The sequence below is a fragment of the Meles meles genome, chromosome 10, assembly GCF_922984935.1.
Source record: "Meles meles chromosome 10, mMelMel3.1 paternal haplotype, whole genome shotgun sequence".
Taxonomy (NCBI): Eukaryota; Metazoa; Chordata; class Mammalia; order Carnivora; family Mustelidae; genus Meles; species Meles meles.
Genome location: NC_060075.1, coordinates 81,458,056 through 81,482,444, shown reverse-complemented (window position 1 = coordinate 81,482,444; position 24,389 = coordinate 81,458,056). Strand labels below are relative to the sequence as shown.

The following is a 24,389-nucleotide window of genomic DNA, read 5'->3' as shown; positions in this document are numbered from 1 at the left end:
CTTTACCTGAAACTGTGTGATCCTTTGAGTCTCTTGTTATTTTTATCCTTGCATGAGGAAAGATATAGTGCACAGTCTTCCCATTCATCTGCATAATCTAAGATACACATATGATAAGGTGAACAATCAATGTTTAAAGACACTTAAAATGCAACACACAGATTTACACTTGCTTTTTTAAAGTGTATTGATTCAATCAATAAACAAAAAATATTACCAGCTTCTCAAATCATCACAATTTAAGCATTTCACACTATATAATATTATTGATTTCTGAGGTCCTCGTGATCTTCACTTTTATAACTAATTACTCTTGCAAACTGATTTTCTGTGTTTGGGAAATTGATAGGCACAGTTAACAGGATCTAAAGAACATCTATACCTATAGTAGTACATAGAAGATAGTGGAAGACAATGTATGTGAAAATGTTTGTGTCTCTGTTCTTGCTCTGGGCAGCCCAGAAATGGAAAGCTATTTCTAATTTTCAGCAATTAAGTGGTACTAGAGGAGAAAAGGCAGGAAAAAAATCCTCATACTGTACATCTTTATCACTCTAATAGGACTGCTTTATATTTGTGTTGCTTTGATTTTATTGTGGAGTTGTGCTTTTGCTATGCGTATCTACCAGAAGTGTCAATGTACATTGGATGCTGAGACCAGTTCTACATAAAGAAAGCCTTTGCTCATTCTAATTCTTTCTGAGGCTTTCCTTTTATTCAAAGCTGTGTTACTGGCCGGAGTTATTTCTCATTTACTGTTGACATTCCTTCGGGTAGAAGAACCAACCCTGAAAGCTATTGTTGCAAGCCTGTGATCCAAATTCTCATTATTGAGACTTGAATATGAGACTACTAGAGATTGCATTATCTCTGTTTCCCCCTGGCAAAATGAGACTTCTGAAACAAACAAAAAAAAATTAGTGAATACAAACTTGTGTTTTGTATTTTATGGGACTTTGCTTTTACATGAGATCTGTGAAATAATAGGAGATAGAAATAGTGAAATATTTAGTCATATCTACATTAAGAGGATTTTATTACTATGAAGTGTCCCATCACCTTAGAAAAACTTGACTATAATTACAAACAAAATAAAGTTTAGTCAAGAGACATGCAATATTACCTATTTCAGAATGCGTTTAAGAAGTGTGTGAGAGTGCTAAACCAAAATTAAATAGAAGTCAGAACCCAAGAGATGTTGGTTTGTGATTCCCTGAATAGTTGTGTGGTTTTAATGTGTAAATTCATCCGTAAGACTGTTAGAATTCTACATATTTAAAGTAAAATATGTATTGAGAAATGCAAGCTTAAATTATAGCCTGTAGCTTTTCTTCTCTTCAGGAAAGAATAAGGGTAATCAGGTTTCTGATGAACAGAAAACACTCCCCAAACAACAGCAGAATCCTGTTGAGTCCAGGGATATTATCTGAACTCTTCAAAGTAGAACTAAAATGTTTGCAAGATTGTGAATAAATTATAGGCAGTATACTCAGTTCATGTAGATAATTTGTACCACTACAACTTTGTAAGCCACCGAAAACCTTACTTATTTATATTCATGGCAAGAGGAGTGTATACATTTTTCCTTGATTCTCCCTGCCTTGTTTCCTCTGTGTCGGTATCTGTCTACCTCTGTCTACTTTCTTCTTCCCGCTCAATTTCTCTCCTCTTACTTTCCCTCCCTTCATCTTTTCTCCATTTCCCTTCTTCAACTTTTATTCCTCCCTCCCCTCATCTGCATTTAAAGATCTCAATTTTTTTAACTGAAATTTAAATCATGTTCAGTGAAAATACTACAACTATTAGATATAACTGAACTTTCCTTTGGTACTGTAGATAACTAATCAAAATTGGTATTATTTCATTTTGAGTATCTTTAAGTTCATGTTTTATTTGACAACAATCTTAAAAAGTCACTTTTTTCCCACTTGGTCAATGATAAAGTAAGAAAATGCATTTTCATTATTGCTATTCTTTCCAATTCTCTAGACCAGGCAAAAGGTGATGTAAACTCAAGTCTATCTGTTGCCCAGTCTAGGATAGCCGTAAGATTTTCCAAATTTTGCAGCAGAATTTTATGAGCTACCCATTATCACCTTCTAATTTGTACATACGATGTTAGCAGAAGGGATATTAGCATCTTTATTTCCATACAATGTTGCTTTCAGAACATCTCACAGCACCTCCTGTAATTTCTATAGCTAGCATCACGAGCTCACTTAATAAATCAAAAACATTAAGCTGCCATAATTATGATCAAAGTGACCAAAAATCTGTAGAAAGCCGTGGTCTCTGTCTTCCATGCATGAACTAGTTGGAGCTTAGCTTTTTTCTAAGCTTTGCAGGTGAGTGTTCAAAGAGTTCTCCAGCAGATGGAGTTTCAGTGTCAGTGTTGCTTCTGCAGAGTGAGAGGAGGAAGGACGGCAGGACTGATGTCAAGTAGTGCCCACACCTATTTCTCCACCGTATGGTCTCTGATATTACTGTCTTTTGGTGATTCTGCACCAAAGAGCTATTAACTTTATGTCTGCCACCAAAAGGATTCTTCTTCTCTACAAATATTTTCACAAATAGTTGAGCCGTCATACTTATGAAATAATAACACTTGTGTTAACATACCTTTGATGCAAACGGACATTCATCCTTTTTCCTCTCCTAAACACCGTGCATGCTAGAGGCAGAGAAGAGAGTGTCCTTCCTGTGTCCCACGTACTGTGTTAAGCACTGTATAGGACTACGGTAAATGGAGTAGGGAGCCAAGGCTCTCTAGTTGCTCATAGCCTTTGACATAATGCATGCAATATTATTGGAGCACAAAGGAAGAACACTTGCCCTGCTGTGTGGGAGGTGGTGGTGTTAGGATGAGAGACTTTCTTGTAAGATGAGGCACACAGATGGAGTCCTAAATGCTGAGTAGAGTAGCCGAGATGAGAGCAGAAAGAGTGTTCATGGAAAGGGAACAAGACATCCAAAGGCCCAGAACAGAGAGGAAGAATGGCTCTCTCAGTGGAGCTTAATTATCTCAATATTACAGTTGCATGAAGATTGCAGTAGGCAAGGGCTTTAGTGTAGGATGTGGAGGCATTTGGTACTAGTCAAGAATGTTGGCCTTTATAATTACCCTGCAAAGGCTATTAACCCTATTTATAAATGAAGTGAATAAAGCAAATATGTTTCCTTTCAAATAGATATATAATATATTCAAATGTATATATTCAAATAATAATATGATTTTGAGTCTAATAAAAATTCAGAAAACATTTTTTGTTTCTCATATATTTTTATATGTTATTTTTTAAGCAGATAAGTTCATGTTTGCATTAATCAATTTGGTTTTATTACTTTTCCCTCCAGGGCACTTTACGAGTATAAATTCTTGTTATGTGTAAGTTTCCAAATAAAAGCATCTGGGTTTATTAGAACCAAGAGCTCAATATTACCTGTTTATGATTGGAGATGAAACAAGTGAATAAAATGAGAACGCCATTTTGCTATTCTTTCTAGACCAAAACACAGTTATGATAACTAATGACAAAAACAGTACCTGAAGATAAATATTAACGCAAAAACCCCATGAATTTTGAGTTTTATGTAAATGTAATCAAACCGTATGTCATCTTCTATGTAGCTTGTTTAGAAAAAACTATATGTAGAAAAACAAAGAAATTATTGTCACAAATTTAGCATATTTGTTACTTCTCTAAAGGAGGTTGAAGATTACCATCTGGAAGGGGCACACAGTGGTATCTAGGGCAAGCATATTCCCTTTCTTGGTCTTTGTGTTGGTTATGTGGTTGTTCACTTTATAACTAGTTTATAATTCTGCCTATTTGCTGTTTTGGTAACTGCATGAGTAGTTTTTTTGACTGTATGTTAGTTATCAAAGTAAAAAAATGTAAAAACCTTATAAATGTAAAAAATAACTTTTAATAAGAAGTTACACATTACTTTATTACATTTACTTATAAATAATTCTACCAAGGATCCTCACATTTTCTACTTTATTAAAAATAGCAGGAAATTCATGGAATGATTCTTAAATATATTCTACTTAATTTTGGCATTATATTGGTCTATATTTTATTTAAATACAATGGATTATATCCTCAGCAGATTAAAATCATAAAGCTGCAGATGTTAATAACAGAAAACTAGAATCAAAAAGTGCCATTAAGGTCGTTAATGTTCCAACTACATACAAAAGAATTCCAGAAAATATTTTTTGAGGTGGACACAGATTATGTTAAAATGTATCCTTCAAGAATACTGGTTGAATAGATTAGTTGAGCAAGACTATTCTAAATATCCATGGAAATAGTAATGTCATAAAGTAATTGAACAGGAGCTATTTTCTAGCTTTCCATTTATATATTTCATATTATTAAGATTTCTTTACAGGATCTGTGCTTTCATTGACTTAATATGGGTTTGTGGGAAAAATAAGCTTCAAAGAAACAAATGAGACAGGTAAGATATAAAAAGCAAGTCAACAAAGATGGATTCTTACAGTAAAATATATTCAAGGAAGCTATTTTCAACTGACAGATTATTCTAGTGATTATAGATAAAAAGAGGTAAATTTACATTTTATAAACATGTTCAGGATGATTTTATTAATTTTTGTGCTCATCAGGCTGATCTAATTGATGAGACTGAACTATAGATATAAATACAATTTTTAAAGATTTTATTTATTTATTTGACAGAGCTGAAAAGAATATTTATAACATATAAAAAATAATTCTAGTATTTCTAGAAAATATGATAGCATGTATAAATCCACTATAGAACAAAATTTTGAGATAAAGAAATTATTCTTTAAAAAGATTTATTTATTAATTAAAGAGAGAAAGAGACAGAGCAGGGAAGGGGGAGAGGGAGAGGGAGAATCCTAGAGCAGACTCCTCACTGAGACTGGAATCTGGTGTGGGGCTCCATCCCAGGACCCTGAGATCATGACCTGAGCCAAAGTCAAGAGCTGGTCCCTTGACTGACTGAGCCACCTAGGTGCTCCCAAGATACTCTATTTAAAATCTTGAAATTTGTCCATGAAAACTGAAATTCCTTTGGAAAGAAATCAAATTTGAGTATAGATACTGTCTTTTCAATGGCACTTACATGTAATGAAAGTCATCTCTTCTACACTTTAATGTGACAAACACTGAAGTAAATCACAGTTAAGTTCATATGGTTTACTTTTGATTTTCAAAACCGAGTTGTCTTCTATATCAGAGAATCAGTAATCAGACAGGATTATTTAGGAATTCATGTATAAGAAATAACTCAACTCTCTCTTCTATGGGTATTTAAAGTTTATGGATACACAGCCTACAAATATCTGATGTCTTAGGGAAACTGATTTAGGCCACTAGGCTTACCAGAGGAATCTCCCTCAATTTATCTAACTTTGATCTCCTATGTGTCTTTCAAAATTCAAACACCACTTCATTTGCTCTAAAGTGAATATGACCATGAATTTTGACATCACATTTATCTAACTGTGAAATTTATCTCTAAGTTTTAGTTTCACCTATAAATAGATATTAATTGGGGCACCTGGGTGGCTCAGTCAGTTGAGCATCTGTCTTGATTTCAGGTCATGTCATGATCTCAGGGTTGTGAGTTTGAGCCCTGCATGAGGCTCCGTGGATCAGCTGGAAGTCTGCTTGAGATTATCTCTCTCCCTCTCCCCCTCCGTCTCCCCCCCCAACCTCTCCATGCTCACACACACACACAGACACACACACACACACTCTCTCTCTCTCTAAGTAAACCTTAAAAAAAAATAAATGGATATTAATAGTACCTAGTTTGAGTTTTTTTTTTTTAAGATTTTATTTATTTGACAGAGATCACAAGTAAGCAGAGAGGCAGGCAGAGAGAGAGCCTCGTTTGAGTTTTTATGATGATAAAAATCTAAAGATATATATAAAAAATATAATAGACTCTAAAATATACGTTCCCCTCTTTCCCAGAGTGAAGCCTTCCCTGTCCCCAGCTGACTTGGTTTGGTCACCCCTTAATTGCTATTTCTTAACACCCAAACACAGTTATTGGAAAGCACTAAAATTACACTTATCTATTTCACCCAACATTCTGTAAGATATTTAGGAGCTACATGAATCAATTGGGATAAATCGGAGGGCGAGACAAATCATGAGAGACTGTGAACTCTGAGAAACTGGGTGTTTGGAGGGGAGGGGGTTGGGAGGAGTGGGCTGAGCCTGGTGGTGGGTATTAAGAGGGCATGTATTGCATGGAGCTGGGAGTGGTGCATAAACAAAGAATCTTGGAACACTGAAAAAATAAAATTAAAATTTTAAAAAAGGGATCTACATGTATTTTTCCTGCATAATAGTGTTGGGTAATAGTGTTGGCTTAACTATTTTTTAAGAAATAATCACTTAAATTGCCCAGTAGAAGCACCACAGCTATGTTGCAATGTTGATATCCAGGGATGATTAAGTAAGGTACTTAGTATTTTAAGTTACTGAAAAAAAATTTTTTTTATGAACTTGAATGACAAAAGTCCCATGCATTTAGGATAACTGAGACCAATTTAGGATGACTGTTTGATTGACCAATTGACTGATTAATGAATTGACTGGATGATAAATGGATTTTTTTTGTGGCAGTGGGGGATAAATCTAAAAGAGATTTCTCAATATAGCACTTACTTGCTCTTGATGTTGACTAACTGGTCTAGAGTGGACCAATCTTTCTGGCAGTTTGCGATCCAGACCATGTCCATTTTCCAAACGAGACTCCCTGGGTTTGTCAAACCAATCTGTTTCTTCACGACGCAGATGATAGGCTTTGGAGACCAAGGAAATATCAAACATTGCAACCACAACTAATACAGATGACAGAGGACAGCAGATGTTCCGAAGTACCAACATGCTCCAGGCTTGTTAACTATTCATGCATTTCAAATACAACTCCCAAGACGATGAAAAAAATCATTTCCAATACTATGATGAAAATGTTGTACCATGGAATAACTTAGAAAAAAAAATAATGTACACACCTGTTCAACTTCTCAGAGAAAAATAAAACAAAATTAAATTTTAAATGAGAAGAAATTTAGATAGTGACTGAATAGAAGAACAAGTGAATATTCCTCAGAAGTCATTCAATTCAACCTCAACACTTCAGTTCCTACCTCCTCCTCTCTCCCCACTACTTAGAACTTACCACTAAAATCTAAGGAAAATGGCTTCCTTCGGTATGGAACATTCTGTCACTTTCCCACTAAACTATAAATCACTACTAACATTCAGCTGCTGGCTTTAAACATCAAGTGAGTATTTTTGAAAACATGACATTTCTATGACATTTGATAAATAAATGAGCACACTTAAATTTCTAAGAGGATCCCAGGTATTATTGCAAGGAACATATGTGCCATACTACCTGGCAGCCTACAATTAAAACATATTTAGAATATTTTATTAAAAATTAAACAATTATTTTCCACATGGCCATGGATTCAGGAATTAGGTTGAAGAGCTGACTGACTGCTTTTTATATTTATAAGATGACAAAACTTGGCATCTTAAAATATTTTTGAAAATGTACCCATATTTAAGTACATAATTATTTTAAGTGATTCATCCCATTCAGTTCTTTATTTCCAACGTTTTTAAAAGCTATTAAGTGACCAAAAAATCTCACTTTACTTGATATATAGAATTTGGCTTCTTATACAGCTTTATTCTTTGCAAAACAATACCTGATTTATAAAAAGCGTCTCTGGAAATATACTGCTGCTTTCCAAATGGCAGCTGGAGCAGTCCTCCAGTTCCTGTCCTGAAGATTTGTTGATGGTGCTATCAACTTAGGTCTCCTTGAAACTCTAGCATCTACAACACCATATTTTTGAGTTCTCCTAACTCATCATAGCTTTCTTTTTCTGTCTATATCCTTGATTGTCTTTTCTTCCAAAACTTCCTAACATAATTTTTTCCCCAAGCAAGTTCCATTATATCTTTGCTGCTAAGACTAGCAAACCCATAGCATATACACCACTACTCACCTCCATAATTCCTGTGATCTTGGTCCTGTGGTCATCTCCTGTGATTAACCACAGCATTTCTCCCCAATAAATATGATGATAGATGATATGTCATAATTTAGTCATTCTTTGATTTGAGGAAATGCAATGTTACATACCTGGTTTGTGGTCATATGTGCTCTTATCTGATCTCTAATAGAAGATTCTAAGCTGCTTGAGGATAAGGTTCAGATCTTCTTTTTTTTTCCCTCCCTCAACACTAAAAACAATGTCTTGCAATGCCATAATAAATGTTTGGGAGATGAATGAAACAGAAAAATTAATTGTCAACTAGAGAAAGAAGTTAAACACCCCAATTATGATACACTTATTAAAAAATAAATATTAATCTATCCCTTGAACTTTAATATTTATATAATCTTGACTCACAATCTCCTTGACAATATATTATGGTTTTTCATAGTTTTAATTTGACACTAAAAACTAAATTTATTTGAGAAAATGTTTAATGTAATAGATACTTGGTAAGTAAGTTCCAAATAAATGTATAATGTAAACATGGATCTCTTAAAAACTTAGTAGACTATTCCCAACCATAGTAACACAATCTTAATTTACTTCTTACACATTCTTATTATTTCTCATGAAAAAATAATCTATACTGATTTTAAATAAATGCATATCTTGGATTATATAGTATGTGTTTTCACTTGAATGTAAAACTTCGCAAATTGCATTTGAAACACAATCCTTTAAATTATATTTTCTTGGGTATGTCCATACTAATAAAGCAGAATCTGAACCTGACCAAATTTCTTCAATTTGTTTCTGATTATATACTTTGATTGCCTATTATTTCTTACAAAAACTCATTATGTAACTAAGTTAGGATATCTGTCATGTTTTGCATAAAAGTTTATAGATCAATTAAGTGCAACTAGAGTGAATGAATCTACTTTTACATTGTATTCTGTCTTCATAACTTACAGTAAATTGGACATAAATACTAGTTGTTTATAACTGCAACTTTCTGATTTGCTATGGTAGATCTGTACTTTAAAAATTAAATTTTAGTATATGTGCTGCCAAAGCGAGCACTAAAAATTAAATTTTATAAAAATTTCCAAAGTAACTTAAATAATTGCCTGAAGATTAACACCTCCTTATTTTAAACTGATGATATCTTCTTGAAATGTTAAATGTAAAATAAAAGTAAGCTATTTTCAGGTGTAGCATTATCTAAAGTTATAGGAATAGTACAATTCTATTAACTATCAAATATTGGTTGAAAACTTTTTTTTCAAAGAGATATATTGATTTTTTTTTTTGGCTTAGAGTATACTTTGGAAGAATGTTTTCAACAAAATATTTGTGTTTGTAGAAGTAAATATAACGTGACTGTTTTTAGCTCAGCTTTCCTCCAAATCTGCTCCAAAAAAGGGTTTCCTACTCTGTACTTAACCAACCATACATGCACATCAAATTGTGGACTTCAAGCTGATGGCCATAAATACTAAGCAATGTAAATTATGCTTATCCAGACTTTACCTCAAGTGAGCTATTTCAAAATTAACTAAAGTTATATAGAAGATATCTGAAAGATATTCTAAACATCTATAAATTGGAGTTTAATTGAATTTGGAGAAAGCACACAACAATTTGAAGGCAGTTAAATTTGCTTTTGTCTACTCGATACTAAATAGCCTGTTGGTATGTTACACTTCTCAGAGTGATCTTTGTATCAGTGTATTAAAGATATAGCATATATTTGGTAAAAATTTATTTAAAAATTTCTTTGTATTTCATGAGTTTACAAATGAGTTATGTAATTAGAAAAGTATTTTCTACTTTTTCCCTTAATTACCCAAGGAATCCCAAAATTTCAAAAGAAAAGTAGGTCTCTGCTTTACCAGAAGAAAAAGAGTATGTTCCAGTGATTTAAAAGCAAAAAAAAAAAAAAAAGTAATAATTTAAATCATACAACTTCTAAGAATAATCACTACAATTCACATACATAATATTACATACGTAATTCAATTTGTTATACAAGTTGTCCTTTGTCTAATTCTGTATCCGCATGTTTTTTTTTTTTAATATTTTATTTACTTATTAAACACAGAGAAAGATCTGCCAGGTAGGCAGAGAGGCAGGCAGAGAGAGAGAGGGGGAAGCAGGCTTCTTTCCGAGCAGAAAGCCCGATGCGGGGCTCGATCCCAGGAGCCTGAGATCATGACCTGAGCCGAAGGCAGAGGCTTAACCCACTGAACCACGCAGGCACCCCCCTCATGTTTTTTATGACTAAATTTCTTGTCTAGTTAATTTTTAAATATGTTTTAGTTTAATTGTATAATTTTAAATAAATTTCACTTTAATTATTTATTTCTTTGGTATCATCTTTACATGTTTCATAATTTTGTATGCTGCATGACATCTCATCATCTACTTTATGAAAACATTACTTTTCATACAGTCTTTGACGATTAGGAATATACATCATCCCATCATCCAAACATATCAATGAGAAATAAAACATCTGGTTATTTTTATATGGTTGTATGTAAATAAATGCCACATTTTGGAATATCTAGAAAAATCTAAGTGTCTGGTACCATGTTGATAAATATCCATGAAGAATAAATGAATCTGTCAAATTTTCTCAAATATATGCTCCATGCGCACACATAGCCTTAGGTGTTCAATTATATCATAAACCTGTTAAAGTTTTGATCTTATTTTACCAATATGATTATTGAAGAATCTTTTTATTCCGCTGTAGCAATCGTTTTTTATGTATAGAATGTGTGTAAAATGTGGACTGTGAAAAAAGTAAAGAAACTGTTTCCACATAATATCGTAACTCTTGTTTAACCAGAAAGATTCAAATAATTGATTAAGTAAAAAAATATACAAATAGAGTGTTTTGTTAATTGAATAATTATCAATAAAAATGGTCAATCCAATAGCCTGTAGAGAAGAAAATAAATCAGACAGGAACTAATCTGTTGGGATTTCTCTAAGAAAAGGAATCTGTCCACTTTCAGATTCAGTGACTTATTTTAATCCTACTCAAATCTAGATTTGAACTTCTAAATTTGTATTAGTGTCTACATATAGAATAGAAGAAAAATACTTTTCATGAACACACGTTTTCCTGTGAATCCTCAGGGAAAATGTCACATTTAAAAGGGAGGGTGTTCATGTTAGTTTAGTTCTCTGCAGTCTTCCAAGGCATGAAATAATATTTTAATTCAATGAGAAATATTTTATTTCCAAGACTCAAACCACATCTACATTCAAATATAAACCATCGGGGGAGGGGAAAAAAGAGGACCAAAAGCCATGAGTCCTCCTGGCATGGAGGACTCATAATACCTTACTGTTCCTCCCTTGTTTTCACAATTATATTTAAAGTAGATAATTTTCTAAAATTCCATCATTCTATATGATTAAACAACAACAAATTGTCATAAGCCAGTTTTTGGTTAAGAGATATATTTGCCTTAAATCATTTATTCAAAGAAAAACTAGCAAAACAGTTTAGGATAAAAAAAATGGGATGATGCCAAAAGCAAAGCCAAGGAAAAGCCTAAATGGGTACACCAGCCGGGAGGGCTTCAGTTTGCTAAACTCACAAAAGTAGTAGGCAAATTTTTTATTCTAAATCTAAAGAATGTTTCCCATATACTGATACGATTATTTTTTCCTCAATATCATATTTAGCGCTAAGCTTTCTTGTACATAATGCAAAATGCACAAACTTGTCAATTACGGTATTCATAATGAAAGAAATAAAAATATTAATCCTTTATTTAAGGAGACTTATAAAATTCTACATTACACTAATATCAGGGATTTAGCCAAAGATTCTCAAAAAGAGAACATTTTCTGAATTAATGAACAATGATATCACAAAAATAACATAAATAGTTTTCTATTACAAAGTCTAGCAGAATAGTACTTAATGGCTCTAAATATTAAAAATTTCACAAACTGAAAGGAACTGACCAATATATTTAGAAATGCATTTTTTAAAAAATAAAAGAAACATACAATGAAAAACCTTCCAACTATGGATTTAAAGGATGACCATATTTTATTGACACAATTACTTGATAATGGTTTTAGAAAAGTGGACACCAAACAAATCAAGCAAACAATCAAGAAACAACAATAAAAGAATAAACTAAAAAGAAATAAAGAAAAGCATGCTAGGAAATCTATACACAATATCAAATTTCCATTTACAAGAAATAAAATTGAAGTAAACATGCAAAAGACGCACTAAGAAAAGTAGAATACATCCTTGAAGAAGGAAAATTAAACATGCAGAAAAATAAGAGTTTGAGTTTTGAGAGTAACAAGGTAGTTTGAGGCCCAATTTACCTTCACTGTCTGACATGGCATGTTGGAAGTCATCCATGATGAACGCTATGTCACGGTCATAGCCTCGAGTTCGTGATTCTTCTCTCATATGTTGCTGAACTTCAGGCAATGAGTGACTTGATCCAAACTGATCCCTGGTATCCGCAGATATTGGTGGAAGGGGTCCAGCTGCAGCCCTGGCCATTCCCATTGGCTGGCCAACAGGACTGAGTGGACTTTCTTCTTCAGAATTTTGGGCCACAATTGGTATTCTTCCTCTGCTCTGGCTAATTGGTAAACTGGTAGGCTTAGTTCTGCCAGAAGGTGATGCATGACCGAAGGAAACATCTAGAGCTTCAGCCTCTTGAGCTTTCAGTCTTAGGGAAGAGCTGGAAGAATCTCTTTTAATTGATAAGTCAAGGCCATAGACAGAAGAAGGTCTGGAAGAAGGTCTGGATCTGCTGCCACTACTGTATGGCTTATCTGCTTCATCCTGCAAAGCCGACCTTAGGGTATTTCCTAACGTGCCCAGCCCTGTGCCAAGAGATGACCCCATAAATTTCTGTTGGTCTGTAATATTTTTTCTGAGGCCAAAAGTGATGTCATCTTGAAGAAGCCTTGCTCTGGAAGAAATGCCACCAATAGATGAAGTGCTAGAAGTCATATAGCTTGAATAATCAGGTTCAAGATCTCTACTTTCTTGAATGGGTGAAAATTTTGACATTTTAGGATCAATTAGTGATTTCTTATGCTTTGATTGTTTCTGATATAGTATGGCAGCTGGTAGTTGTTTTGCTGCTTGTTTCTCAAGTGTGAGTCTGCTAATGCTATACTTTTCAGATTTGGGAAAATGTCTATAACCCGTATCAGCATGGTAATAATGGGAAAGACCAGCAAGGTGATCTAAGCTCTCTGCTCCTCTACGGAATTCTTGTTTAATCTGATGTTTCAGAAGCTTTAACTCATAGGGATCTTCCATGGGATCTTCCTCTGCTTTGACATAACTATGCAATCTTGAGGAAGTTTGTAAAGGTGCTAGGAAATCTGTCACTTCTTGAGACCTACGTGTTTCAGTGGATCGAAGGAGACGATCTGTTTTTGACAGATCCTTTTCATGAAGGCTAAACGCAGTGCTTAATGCTGCTGTTCCTTTGGTAATCTCTCCAATGTCATCAATTAGGACATAATTTCGTGGAGTATGATGGTCAATATCTGCATAGAAAGAATCTGCAGATATGCTTGATATTGGACTGCTTGCCATGCTACTTCTTTCCTCCAATCCTATTCTCAAGTCTAAGCTATTGTACTTACTCCCAAGATGAGAAACAGCATAAGTATTATCAGTAGAAACAGGTGCTATCATCAGGGGTTGGTTGCGAATCACTTCATAGTTTGAAGTTATTTTGGGCTCCAAATACAATGTGGTTTGCCGTGGCTTTTGTTGTATCACCATCATCTGTGATGGTAACTGGTAAGAAGGTTGTGGGGCTGGTGTAGGTTGAGCTTGAGGCGTGAAGGACATTGTTGCCACAGCCTGAAATGTCGGTTGAGTCTGATAAGGTGAAACCTGCTGATGGTACAAAGTCTGTTGCTGAAAATGGGACTGCTGGGTGTATGGGGTAGGTGCTTGGGTAGGAAGAGCAGGGGATGAATATTGATACTGTGTATAAGGACTTGTAGGAGGAACTAGTTGAGATTCTGTTTGGGTTTGCGGTGGTATAAACTGGCTGAATTCAGTTTGGGGAGCAGTTCTCGGTCGTTCTATGCCATGCTGACTTTCTATTCGGGTTGGTCGGGTGCTGCTCACCTCACTGTCAGACATGTAATCCCGATCCTCAGCTACTCCCTGGAGGTAGGCTCGCTCTCTCTTTTCTCTCTCCTTTAATAATGCCTCCTTCCTCCTGTTAATTCCCATTTCCAGGTACCGTAACTTGGCATCAATCTCCTTTTCTTCCTCATCAAGTTCTGCTTGTTTCTTTCTCAGCTTTGCAGATTCCCTTTCTACAAGATCAAGCTCTCTGTCTATATCCTGGAGAATCTTGGCTCGTGCCATTGTGTTGGTTCTGCAGATCCTCCTCCTGGAAACTGTGCCCATTGTGCTGTATGTTGACTGAGTGCCTGTGGAGGTCTCCTCAGGGGGTGGGTTTGGCAGAGTTCTCTTAACTTTTTTCTGGGTGCCAGAGGGTGTCATGGTTTGAGAACCTTTTGTCTATAATTAAACACACAAAAAACAGAACTTTATTAAGAAGGGAAAAAAAGATTTAAAAACTCTGTAACTTACATTTTACATTAAAATGATTTCATGTATGTTTTAGCCATGACAACATAATAAAACAAAATTTTATATATTATTTCAACTATTAGTCACAAACACCATTAACTGAAGAATAATTTTTCCTTTCTTGGTAAGTTGGTTATTTATTATTTTAACTTCTGTAACATTAGAAGTGAATTTTGAAATCAAGCACAGACCTCATTGCTACACAGACTTATATTTTAGTTAGACTCTTAAGAGAATGCTAGAAACTCATTTTTCATCCTGTTTAGTACACATAAAACTAATGTATTCCTAGAGTATTTGTGTTAGCTGTCTATAAGTTATATTTGTTGAAGATGCACATTTACCATTGTTAAATTCAATTGTTTGCTTCTACCTTCTTATTCCCACTTCTCCCCCCAATCCCACCCAACAGTGGCTGTCATTCCTATTCCAATCATGAAATATTTTGAAAGAGAAACTTTAAATACCTAATGTCTTTTTTCCAAAAAAAAAAAAAAAAAAAAGAGAGAGAGGAATCCAATTAACTTTCTATTTAATATTTCATTATTTTCATGGCCATTTGGGTCTTATACTTCTTTTCAATTTTATTATTCTTTAGTAATTTTAGTTATTCTTAATGTTTTAGCAAGTTAAACATGAAGCAGAGGGAACTGACTATAATAAAAACCCACTGAAATATATTTTTTTAAAATCTGGTAAGGTATATCATTGATGAACTATCAAATATGTTAGGTTTCATTTGATTAGTCATAAACTTTCATTATAAGAATCACTGATTTTGACATTCAATTTTAGAATATCAAAAGACACGACAGATTATTTTCAATAACCTGATGTAAACAGACAGGCTTTCCTAACACACAGAAGACAGAGACCTAGACAAAATGCCAAGATGGAGGAATTCATCCCAAAAGAAAGAACAAGAAAAGGTCACAGCCATGGATCTAATTAAAATTAAAACAGACACAAGTAATATGCTTGATCTAGAATTTAAAACAACAATCATAAAAATACTAGCTGGACTTGTGAAAAGCACAAAAGATACCAGGGAGTCCCTTACCACAGAGATAAAAAGACCGAAAAAATAGACCAAAGTAGAAAACGCAATTGCTGAGATTCAAAACAGACTGGATTTGTAATGACCACAAGGATGGAAGAAGCAGAGGAATGAGTAAGTGATATAAAAGGTAAAGTTATGAAAAACAGTGAAGCTGATAAAAGAGGGAAAGAAAAATATTATCATGTATATAGATGTAGGGAACTCAGTGACTCCATAAAGCATAACATTTATATCATAGGAGGCCCAGAAGAAGAGAGGGGAAAGGGCACAGAAGGTTATTTGAGAAAACTATAGGTGAAAACTTCCCTAATCTGGGAAAGGAAACAGATATCCAAATTCAGGAGGCACAGAGAACTCCCATTAAAATTTTAAAAAGCAGGCCAACACCAAGACATGTAGTAGTCAAATTTGCAAAATACAGAGATACAGAAAAAAATCCCAAAAGCAGCAAGACAAAAGAAGTGCCTTACTTACAAGGGAAGACAAATAAAGTTAGCAGCAGATCTCACCACAGAAATTTGGCAGTCTGGAAGAAAGTGGCATGATATATTCAATGGGCTGAATGGGAAAAATATGCAGCCAAGAATACTTTATCCAGCAAGGGTGTCTGTCATTCAGAATAGAAAGAGAAAAAGACAGTTTCCCAGATGAACAAAAACTAAAGGATTTTGTGACCACTAAACCTGTCCTATAATAAATATTAAAGGGGATTCTCTGAGTGGAAAGAAAGTTCAAATGACAAAGACTAGAAAGGAACAAAGAAAATCTCCAGAATAAAGGAAAACAATAAAATGACACTAAATTCTTAACTATGAATACTCCAAATGTAAATGGATTAAATGTTCTAATCAAAAGACACAGGGTGTCAGAATGGACAAAAAACCAAGACCCTTCTATATGCTGTCTACAAGACTCCTTTTCATCTTAAAGATACTTATAGATTGTAAGTGAGAGGATGGAGAAACACTTATACTAGTGGATGCCAAAAGAAAGCCAGAGTATTAATACTTATATCAGACAATCTAGATTTTAAATTAAAGGCTGTAGGGGCACTGGGGTGGCTCAGTCAGTTAAGCATGTGACTCTTGGTTTTGGCTCTCAGGGTTGTGGGGTCCAGCCCCACACCCAGCTCTGCATTCTGCATGGAGTCTGCTTGTCCCTCTCCCTCCCTCTCTGCACCTCACCCTGCCCTCTCTCTCTCTCCCTTTCAAATAAATAAATAAAATCTTAAATATATATATATATATATATATATATATTTCTATATATATAACAAAGAATGCAACAAGAGATGAAGAAGGACACTATATCATAACAAAGGAGTCTATCTAACAAGAAGATCTAACAATTATAAATGTTTATGCCCCCAACTTGGGACCACTCAAATACATAAAACAATAACAAACATAAAGGAACTCATTGTGAATAATACAATAATAGTAGGAGACGTTAACACCCCACTTACACCAGTGGATAGATCATCTAAGCAGGAAATCAACATGGAAACAGTGGCTTTGAATGACACACTGGACCAGTTGACCTTAACAGATATATTCAGGACATTTCATCCTAAAGCAGCAGAATATACATTCTTTTTGAGTGCACATATATCATTCTCCAGAATAGATTACAATAGGGTCACAAATCAGGCCTCAACAAGTATAAAAAGAATGAGATCATACCATGCATATTTTCTAACCACAGTGCTATGAAACTTGAAGTCAGCACAAGAAAATATTTGGAGAGACTACAAACACATGGAGGTTAAAAAACATCCTACTAAAGAATGAATGGACCAACCAGGAAATTAAAAAGAAGTTAAAAATTAGATGGAAACAAATATGAGAGTCTAAAACCTTTGGGATGCAGTAAAAGCAGTCCTAAGAGGGAAATATATAAGAATACAAACCTACCTCAAGAAGCAAGAAAAATACTCTATGTAGAAAATCTGAAAGACTCCACCAAAAAATTGCTAGAACTGAAACACAGATTCAGTAAAGCTGCAGGATAAAAATCAATGTACAGAAATCTGTTGAATTTCTATACACCAATAATGAAGCAGGAGAAAGAGAAAAGGAATCAATCCCGTTTATAACTGCACTAAAAACCATTAGATACCTAGGAACAAACTAAGGGTTAATGAAGGGAGGTGAGTGGGGGGGGTGGGCAAAATGGGTGATGGGTATTAAGGAGGGTGCTTGTTGTGAGGAGCACCGGGTATTATATATAAGTGATGAATAACTAAATTCTATACCTGAAGCCAATTTTACCATATACGTTAACTTGCTAGAATTTAAACAAAAACATGGAAAAAAGAGATACCTAGGAATAAACCCAACTAAAGAAGTAAAAGATCTATACTCTGAAACTATAGAATGCTTGTGAAAGAAAGTGAAGAGGACACAAAGAAATAGAAACACATGTCATGCTCATGGATTGGAAGAACAAATATTGTTAAAATGTCTTCAGTACCCATGGCAATGTACACATTTTATGCAATCCCTATTAAAATATCACCAGCATTTTTCACAGAGTTAGAACAAACAATCCGAAAATTTGTATGTAACCATAAAAGATCCTGAAGAGGTGGGAGGTTGGGGGAACAGGTGGTGGGTAATAGGGAGGGCACATTTTTCATGGAGCACTGGGTGTTGTGCAAAAACAATGAATACTGTTACGCTGAAAAAAATAAATAAAATGAAAAAAAAAAAAAAAAGATCCTGAAGAGCCAAAGTAATCTTGAAAAAGAAAAGCAAAGTTGTAGGCATCACAATTCTGGACTTCAAGGTATATTACAAAGCTGTAGTGACCAAAACAGTATGGTACTGACACAAAAACAGACACATAGATCAGTGAAACAGAGTACAGAACCCAGAAATGGATGCACAACTACCTGGTCAACTAATCTTCAACAAAGCAGTAAAGAATATCTAATGGAAAAAAGATAGTCACTTCAACAAATGTCTTGGGAAAACTGGACAGCAACATGCAAAAGAATGAAACTGGACCACTTTCTTAAATCATATACAAAAATAAATTCAAAATGGATGAGAGACCTAAATGTGAGACAGGAAACCACCAAAATCCTAGAGGAGAACCTGGGAAAGTGACCTCTTTGACATCAGACATAGTGACTTCTTACTAGACACATCTCCTGAGATAAGGGAAACAAAAGTAAGAATGAACTACTGGGACTTCATCAAGATAAACTTCTGTGCAGCAAAGGAAACAATCAGTAAAACCTTTTAAAAGGCAACCACTGGAATGGGAGAAGATATTTGCAAATGACTTATCTGATTAAGGGCTAGCATCCAAAAATCTATAAATAACTTATCAAACTCAACACCCTAAAAACAAATAATCCAGTTAAGAAATGGGCAGAAGACATGAATAGACTTTTTTTTCAAAGAAGACATCCAAGTGGCTAACAGGCACATGAAAAGATGCTCAGCATTACTCATCTTCAGGGAAACACAAATCAAAACTATGATGAGATACATATCACCTCACATCTGTCAGAATGGTTAAAATTAACAACACAGGAAACAACAGATTCTGGCGAGAACACGGGGAAAGAGAACCCTCTCCCACTGTTGGTGGGAATGCAAACTGGTGCAGCTACTCTAGAAAACAGTATGGAGGTTCCCTAAAAGTGAAAAATAGCATTACCTTATGACCCAGTAATTGCACTATTAGGAATTTATCCAAAGGATACAAAAATACTAATTCAAAGGGGCACATGTACCACAATGTTTATAGCAGCACTATCAACAACAGCCAAATTATGGGAACGGCCCAAATGTCCATTGACTGATGAATGGAAAAACAAGTAAACAAGTTGTGGTATATATAGATAATGGAATATTACTCATCAAAAAATATTACTCATCAAAAAGGATGAAACCTTGCCATTTGCAAAGACATATATGGAGATTGAGTAAAATAAGTTAGTCAAAGAAAGAAAAATAACACATGATTTCACTCACATGTGGAATTTAAGAAACAAAACAGAAGAACACAAGGGAAAAAAAGAGAGGCAAACCAGGAAAAAGACTCTTAGATACAGAGAAGCGACGAGGAGTTGTTGGAGGGGAAGTGGGTGGAGATGGTTATTAAGGAGGGCGCTTGTGATGAGCACTGGGTATTGTCTGTAAGTCATGAATCACTGAATTCTGCTCCTGAAACTAATATTACACTAATGTTAAGTGGCATTTTTTAAAAAAAGTTGAAACAAATAAACAAAAATAAACTGATGTAAACGAAATTCCTAAACATTTAATAGCATATTCACAACTAGTATCCAGGTTTTCTGCATATTCTTTACAAAAAGCCTTTTTCTCTTCTTCTTAATAATAAACCAAAGACCTCTCTTCCCCTTTTCCCAGTTACTAAATATTAAGAGCAGAAAAATAAAAGAAAGTATGTGAGACTTATTTCTAATTAGATCATATTGTCTATGACCCTTTCTTTTCACAGTTTTTTTTAATTACTTCAAAATTCATTTCCTTAGTGTCTTTACCTGTTTTGTGTTAGAATTCTTCTACTACCTTTACTTAAATTAACAGATGTACACAATACATAATATAACACAGTTGTTCAATTTGATCTTCATAACAACCTTATGACTTAATTGTTATTATTAAATAAATGAAAAGAATTGAACATGAGAGAGAATAAGTAGCATGCTTAACAGTTGCCTTTGGAGTTCCAATTCTCCTTATTCCTTGAGATTTTCCTGTGAGGAAGAACAAGCCACAATTTCAGAATCACTCTACCATATTTCCCTGACTCATAAGATTTATTTATTGTGAATTTGCAGTCAACTATTTTAAATTTCAGAAACAAACATAAACCTTGATCATTAGGATATGGCTTCTGATTATGAAATGGGTGCACATATTTGTTAAGGAATGAATGAAGGAATAAATGGATAACATGAGAACTTGAAATTATTTTTAGTTTTAGAATCAAGAACTGAAGTCTGCAGAATTCACTGAATGGAATGAGAGTACATATGTAGTCTTATAAAAAATAAAACTATGAGGGGGCGCCTGGGTGGCTCAGTGGGTTAAAGCCTCTGCCTTTGGCTCGGGTCATGATCCCAGGGTCCTGGGATCGAGCCCCGCATCTAGCTCACTGCTCAGCAGGGAGCCTGCTTCCTCCTCTCTGCCTGCTTGTGATCTCTGTCTGTCAAATAAATAAATAAAATCTTAAAAAAAAAAAAAAACTATGAGGAACTGTATTAGTTCTTATCATTCACTGCTCATACACATAATTTTTTTCCTAATTTACCTTTCACAGTTTATAATTTTTACTTGAGAGAACAGGCTTAGTCTAACTCAACTTTTTTTCTTTTTTCTTCCTTCTTCCCTTTTCCTTTTCTTTCTCTTCGCTTCCCTTCTTCCTTTCCCTTTTCTTTCTTTCCCTCCCTCTTTCCCTTCCTTTCTTCCTTTTTATAAAGTCTTGGGCTAAAGAAGTATACTAAGTATTGGGGATTTCTAATTATCATGCAGGGCAAATATTTAACCATCCATGACTTCTGTTTATTAATATTTTGTGTGTCACAGATATGAGTCATGGAAGCAAGAGGCAAAACTGGTTGGAAGCTGGTAGATACTTACTAAGTTAAGCTAGGTCACTACTCAGTTTCCACGAACCTAAATAGCTTTGCTGTTCTCTGATTGGTAACAAAATAGCTTTAACTCTGACTATAGAAAGAGTCACAAAGTTGGAGACTTGTCAAGGTTTCAGCCATATTCCTCCTGACTGAGAGAAAGTGTGGCACAGCGATTGAAAGCTTGAATCTCTCAGGGCAGACACTCAAGTTTCAATCCCAGCTCTGCTGTTTTACTAGCTGTGAGACGAGTAGCTTCAACTCCCTGAGGCTGTCTTCTTATATGAAAAAGGAGGTTAGTATTTTTTTCCCAATATTATTGGTTTGTCTAAGGAATAAATCAGTTAAAACAAGAATCTAGATTAGTTATTATCCCCAAGGGCAGACAGAAATATATTACAGAATTTGAAATGATGTGTGGCCAACTTATAATTTAAAAAGAGCTGATTTTCAAGACCATAAATAACTTCTAACCTGGTTATTTAATTCTAATCCAATCAATATATTGTAAAACAAGAGTAAAGAATCCCCAGAGAATCAAAACAATATAATTGCTTAGAAAAAGAAATGTATAAAAGAAAGCTTATCCTGATTAACGATGATGTAGTTGCAGGCTATGATTATAGATGATGATGAAAATCTAGAAAATTCTTGGCATTTAATAAGATTTTTCTTGATGACTAGCTTGGCAAAAGTTGTTTTTAGACAGATCCGGTGCCCTTAATCTGAAAAAAATTATTGTACTGCATATATAAATTTAAAATATTTTAAAATAGCTGTGCAAAGAGTGAAGCAAGGGAAAGGGACAGCAAGTCCTAACAATAGAATGGAGGTTAAAGAGGGACTGGAAGAATAGCTAATTTCCATTGCAGTACCTAGGAAGTAATTGTGATCAGAGGCAAATAAACTCCAGGATAAGTTTTCTTGTCCAAAGTTATTTTAAACAACATTTTTCTAAGGAGAATCAATTTATAACATACATCTTATATAGCAAAGGAAAGGAATTTTTCTCTTTCTGAGGTGTCAGGGCTATTAATAAAAACAGCTAAGGTATATGGACACACTACCCCAAAGTCTTTAAATATATGCATGTGCATTATCTCCTTGTCAAAATAATCTAGGTTCAATCTAAAGATGAGTAAAGGAAGAAACGTATTTTTTTTTCAAAAAGCTGAACTAAGAATAGATGCTAGACCAAAATTATTCATTGATTGCTATAAATAATAAATGGAGCAAAATACAGCTCACTAATTTATTTCAGGAGTTGCTAAATCTAACTCATTGTTTTAGCTACTAACGCATTGTTTTAGCTACTAAAGGCACAGAACTAAGAGGCATGAGATAAAATAAACTCAATCAAACCTCATTCTCAAAGAACTTGTAAATCGGGACTTGTAAATATCTTTTAGAAAGCTGTATGAAGAAACTACTTGTTTTTTGCTAAACAGCTCTCATTGTCAATATCAGAGATACACTTCTAAACCATGGTACTACTAAAGAGATATAGGAACATATTTTTATTTCATAAATGTCAAAATCATGATAATATCTTGAGTTTTTAAGCTTACTCTTTTAGTTAAGCAGGAAAAGTTCTGATGAAGGCCCTTTACTGTCAAATAATGGGGATGTGGATTCACTTCCAAACAGTATAATTCCACATAGATTTACTGATGAATAAGTTACTTTCATACAAATATAATTTTCTAGAGAAAGCACAACCTCTTAAAAGATCATCTACATAACAAGTCAGCTGGTAAATTAGAAGAGCACATGAACAGAGCGTATTGAGACCCAAAATAAAAAGGGCTTACCTTAAGACTGGGGAAGGAAAGATGGATTAGGACAATAACAAAGTCTGGGTCTTTATTTATTTATTTGAGAAAGAGACTGAGAGAAAGAGAGAGAGCATGCAGGGTTGGAGGGGAAGAGCAGAGAGGGATGTGCTGATTCTGCGATGAGCACAGAGCCTTGCGCCAGGCACGATCCCCCAATCCTGAGACCATGTCCTGAGTCGAGGTGAAGAGTTGGACGCTTAACCGACAGAGCCAACCAGGTGCCCTTTATTTAATTATTGTTTTAAAGATTTTCAGGAAGACTGGATCTTGAAGAATGAATGGGACTTAATCAGGAGAGTAACTGGTATGTGGAGGGAACAGTATGAAACATACATTTTCCAAGAAACACCAAGGATATCTGGTTGCACTTTGGCCTGGTGATGCGTTAATACCTGTGAGAAGGAAACACATCCAGCGAGTGTTCTGTGCAAACAGAAAGAGGAAACTGGAAGAGCAAATAAAATTTGTGTGTTTGTGTGTGTGTGAATATATATTCCTATGTATATGTATAAACACCTTGAAAAGCTGTATCTATATTAAAATCTCCACTCATCCATTTTTCTTTCTTTTTCCTTCTTTCTCTTTTTCTCTCTTTCCTTCCTTCCTAATCAAAAAGGCAATCCTGGTAATTACACACTGGCCAAATTAACTCCAATTATCATACATCCCAGGACAAACCATGAAACTGTAAATGTGCCAGCATTAGCAATGATCTGTATTGCAGTGTACTGGGTAGCAATCGGTGTGGCTTTGTCAAAGACAAAACTGTGACAATCCAATGTAATTTCCTTCGATGATAATGTCACAGAGAATGTAGATAACACAGAAATGACAGATACAATCAGAGCTTCAGCAAAGCATTTCATGTTGCTCCATGACCAATGTAGTTTTGGCCACAAGTATAGAGAGTAGACAAATAATTTGTCAGATCTGCATGTAGACCATGGTCCGGCATCAATGCGAGTAATCAATCAAGGTTTCTCAACATTGGCACTGGTGATATTTTTGACCACGTGACTTGATGTTGGGGTGGGCTGTTTTGTGCCATGCAGGGTTTACTTAGCAACTCTGGCCTCTACCCACTAGAAACCATCTGCACATCCTCCCCTAGCCATGTCAATCAAAAATGTCACTCAGCGCTGTCAAATGTGTCAGAAGGAGAGAGAAGAAAACAGTTACACATTGAAAAAAACACTGGTGGAGCAGGATATACAAGATGTCTC

General features: G+C 34.6%; 1 protein-coding gene across 5 annotated transcripts in view; it reads right to left on the bottom strand.

Moving 5' to 3' along the window:
- The window catches only part of PCLO (piccolo presynaptic cytomatrix protein), a 439,326-nt gene that overhangs the window by 142,440 nt on the left and 272,497 nt on the right, over positions 1–24,389 (bottom strand). For all 5 annotated transcript variants that reach the window (XM_046020420.1, XM_046020422.1, XM_046020421.1 and 2 more), the window contains exons 7-9: positions 12,398–14,585; positions 6,678–6,814; positions 7–97 (exon numbers count right to left, since the gene is read on the bottom strand). In XM_046020420.1, coding sequence (XP_045876376.1) covers positions 7–97; positions 6,678–6,814; positions 12,398–14,585 — 2,416 coding nt within the window. The remainder of the gene's footprint in view (positions 1–6; positions 98–6,677; positions 6,815–12,397; positions 14,586–24,389) is intronic.